Source organism: Penaeus chinensis, chromosome 43 (genome assembly GCF_019202785.1).
Source record: "Penaeus chinensis breed Huanghai No. 1 chromosome 43, ASM1920278v2, whole genome shotgun sequence".
Taxonomy (NCBI): domain Eukaryota; kingdom Metazoa; phylum Arthropoda; class Malacostraca; order Decapoda; family Penaeidae; genus Penaeus; species Penaeus chinensis.
The window spans coordinates 6604143-6606642 of record NC_061861.1 but is presented as its reverse complement, the minus strand read 5'-3'; the positions used below and the strand labels follow the sequence as shown (position 1 = coordinate 6606642).

General features: G+C 36.2%; 1 protein-coding gene across 1 annotated transcript in view; it reads left to right on the top strand.

Moving 5' to 3' along the window:
* LOC125048302 (nucleoporin SEH1-like) overlaps window positions 1–2500 on the top strand; it is a 6572-nt gene that overhangs the window by 863 nt on the left and 3209 nt on the right. The window contains exons 2-5 of the mRNA XM_047646948.1: window positions 745–901; window positions 1168–1307; window positions 1490–1602; window positions 2369–2500. The exon at window positions 2369–2500 is cut by the window's right edge and continues 102 nt beyond it. Coding sequence (XP_047502904.1) covers window positions 745–901; window positions 1168–1307; window positions 1490–1602; window positions 2369–2500 — 542 coding nt within the window. The remainder of the gene's footprint in view (window positions 1–744; window positions 902–1167; window positions 1308–1489; window positions 1603–2368) is intronic.

Below are 2500 nucleotides of genomic sequence, written 5' to 3'. Positions count from 1 at the left end.
CTCCAACCCAGAACACCCACTTGGTTGCCTTGGGCTTACTGTGTGTGGCATTTAATGCAATCTGTTTTCTTCATTTCTGCATTATTTTTTGCCTTTGCAGATAATTTCATGAGTGTTATTCTTCTCTGTGATACTACATTTTCCTATAATTTATGTCAAAGTATTATGTGTTGTACAGCTTATGAAGGTAATACCATAGATGAAAAGTGTTTTATTTTTTGGTCAGTCTGTCCATTACAAGCAAATTTTACTGAATACTACATGGCTGTGGGAATCTTAAACTATACCCCATTATGTTGGAGGTTTATGGAACCTGACCTGCCAGAACACATATGGTGAAGGTTTACTGGCCTTTGCTGGAAGCATATAGGTCAGAGGCATGAGTTATCGTTTCATGGCCTCTATTTATAGCTTTACTTGTTTTATAGATTGACCAAGTGTTGAGTATAAGACATCGAGGCCTATGTTATAGAAGAGAATTATTTTAGTATTTTTCAATCTGTTAATTCTATGTACCCTCCATATACTCTTTTAGGTTATACGTATTAAGTATAGAGGTTTCATTTGTTGTGGACTAACTGTAGTAATGATATCGACCACATTTGTATGGAACAGCATGAACCTTAGGGTAAAAAGGAGAAAAAATCCACATGAAAATGAGAATTAATGGAATTTTTACCATTGAGTAAATGCATGTATTAGATAATTATATGTCTATTTATCTGATTAATTTTCTTTTTCTAGATCTGGGATATGGGGGAAAATGGAGAGTGGGTTTGTACAAGTTCTTGGAAGACACACTGTGGTCCAGTCTGGAAGGTGACATGGGCTCACCCTAATTTTGGCCAGATCATTGCCACTTGTTCCTTTGACCGTGCAGCTGCAGTGTGGGAAGAGACAGGTTAGTTAAGAATGTGTGGTGGAGGTTTGTAGGTATTTAACAAGTATGGCAAAGGTGCAGGTGCCATTGTGAGACTTTGTCTCAGGTGGATTCAATCCTAAATTCATAAATTAACATTTGTATTTATTAATTTAGATTATTCAGAGCCTTTTGACCCACTGGGAATAATTTTCTTTCATTGACAGTCTATATATTGCTTATTACTTGTATATTTCAGGATAACCTGCATGACACTAATAAGTGGGAATTTTCTTTAAACCCAATAGTGAGTGATTCCGGACATGCGATTCATAGTGCTTGGATCAGGCGAACAAATCTAGTGGATTCTCGAACATCTGTAATGGATGTTAAATTTGCTCCAAAACAACAGGGTCTCCAGTTGGCAACTTGTTCTGCTGATGGTGTGGTGAGCTCAGTATTGCAGGCTTAGTTAACATATTATTGCCTTATACTAAATGATCTTATATTGTGGAGTAGATGCTTACAGATGTAACTGTGATTTGTTAAGTTTTTGAAGTTATATATATTGAATGTTGTTATTGTACAAGGAAATGTAATTGTCACACTTTTTTTTCAAAACATAATCAGGTCAGGATCTATGAAGCCCCTGATGTCATGAATCTTAACCAGTGGTCGCTTCAGTATGAGATTAACTGTAAGGTCTCCTGCTCTTGCATTTCATGGAACCCTTCCCCTTCCAGGTTAGTTAATTTGTTATAGAGTGCTATTGTGTAATTAAAGGAGTCCATTATAAGATTTTCTCTTTTTTGTTCTTATTAGTTTCATATATGCTCTGAAGGCAGAAAATACAGTAGTATCTGTAGTTGCAAATAAAGGGTAGCAAATATAGTAGATTATGAATAGTAGAAAACTACATGAGACTATTCTTAATTATATCAGAAGAAATTATTTTTTCCTATTCACTGAGGGGAGTTTCCCAACAGCTACTTGAGTGAAATATTGTAAGTGCATGGAAACATTCACTTACTCCACTCTCCTTGCTTTAGCCTCCAGCATACATGACTTTTTGGGAAATGAGACCAAGAGAGACTATGCCTTCTTTTAAGGGGCTGTCTCTCCTAAATGACAGTAGTTGGGGCCAACAAAGCCAACAAGTGTTTAATACTAACAATTTTGAGCAGGCTTGACAGTATTTGGCATGAATGTGCCACCCCGTATTTGGGCCTGTTTCATAATGTGATTAAGTGTCACCTGGGATAGATGGGTTAAGGAGGAGGTATACTTTATATAAATGCAAATAACATATAATGGAAGTCTGAATAAACTTTAAAAATCTTTGTTATGTGGTATTACATTTTCAAAATGTAAAAGTAAAATAGAGTAGTACATGTTCTTAGATAATAGAAATTATTACTGTTATTGATTTGACAGACATAAAATGTACATAATTTTGATATGGTGACTGGTAATGATCTTGGTTACTGATTTGGAAATCTTTCATTACAGACTTCACTCTCCCCTTATTGCTGTGGGTAGTGATGACCCCAGCTCGTCCTCGGGGGGAAAGGTCTTTATATACGAGTTCTCTAACAACACACGCAAGTGGACAAGAGTAGAGACCCTAGTGACGGTGACAGA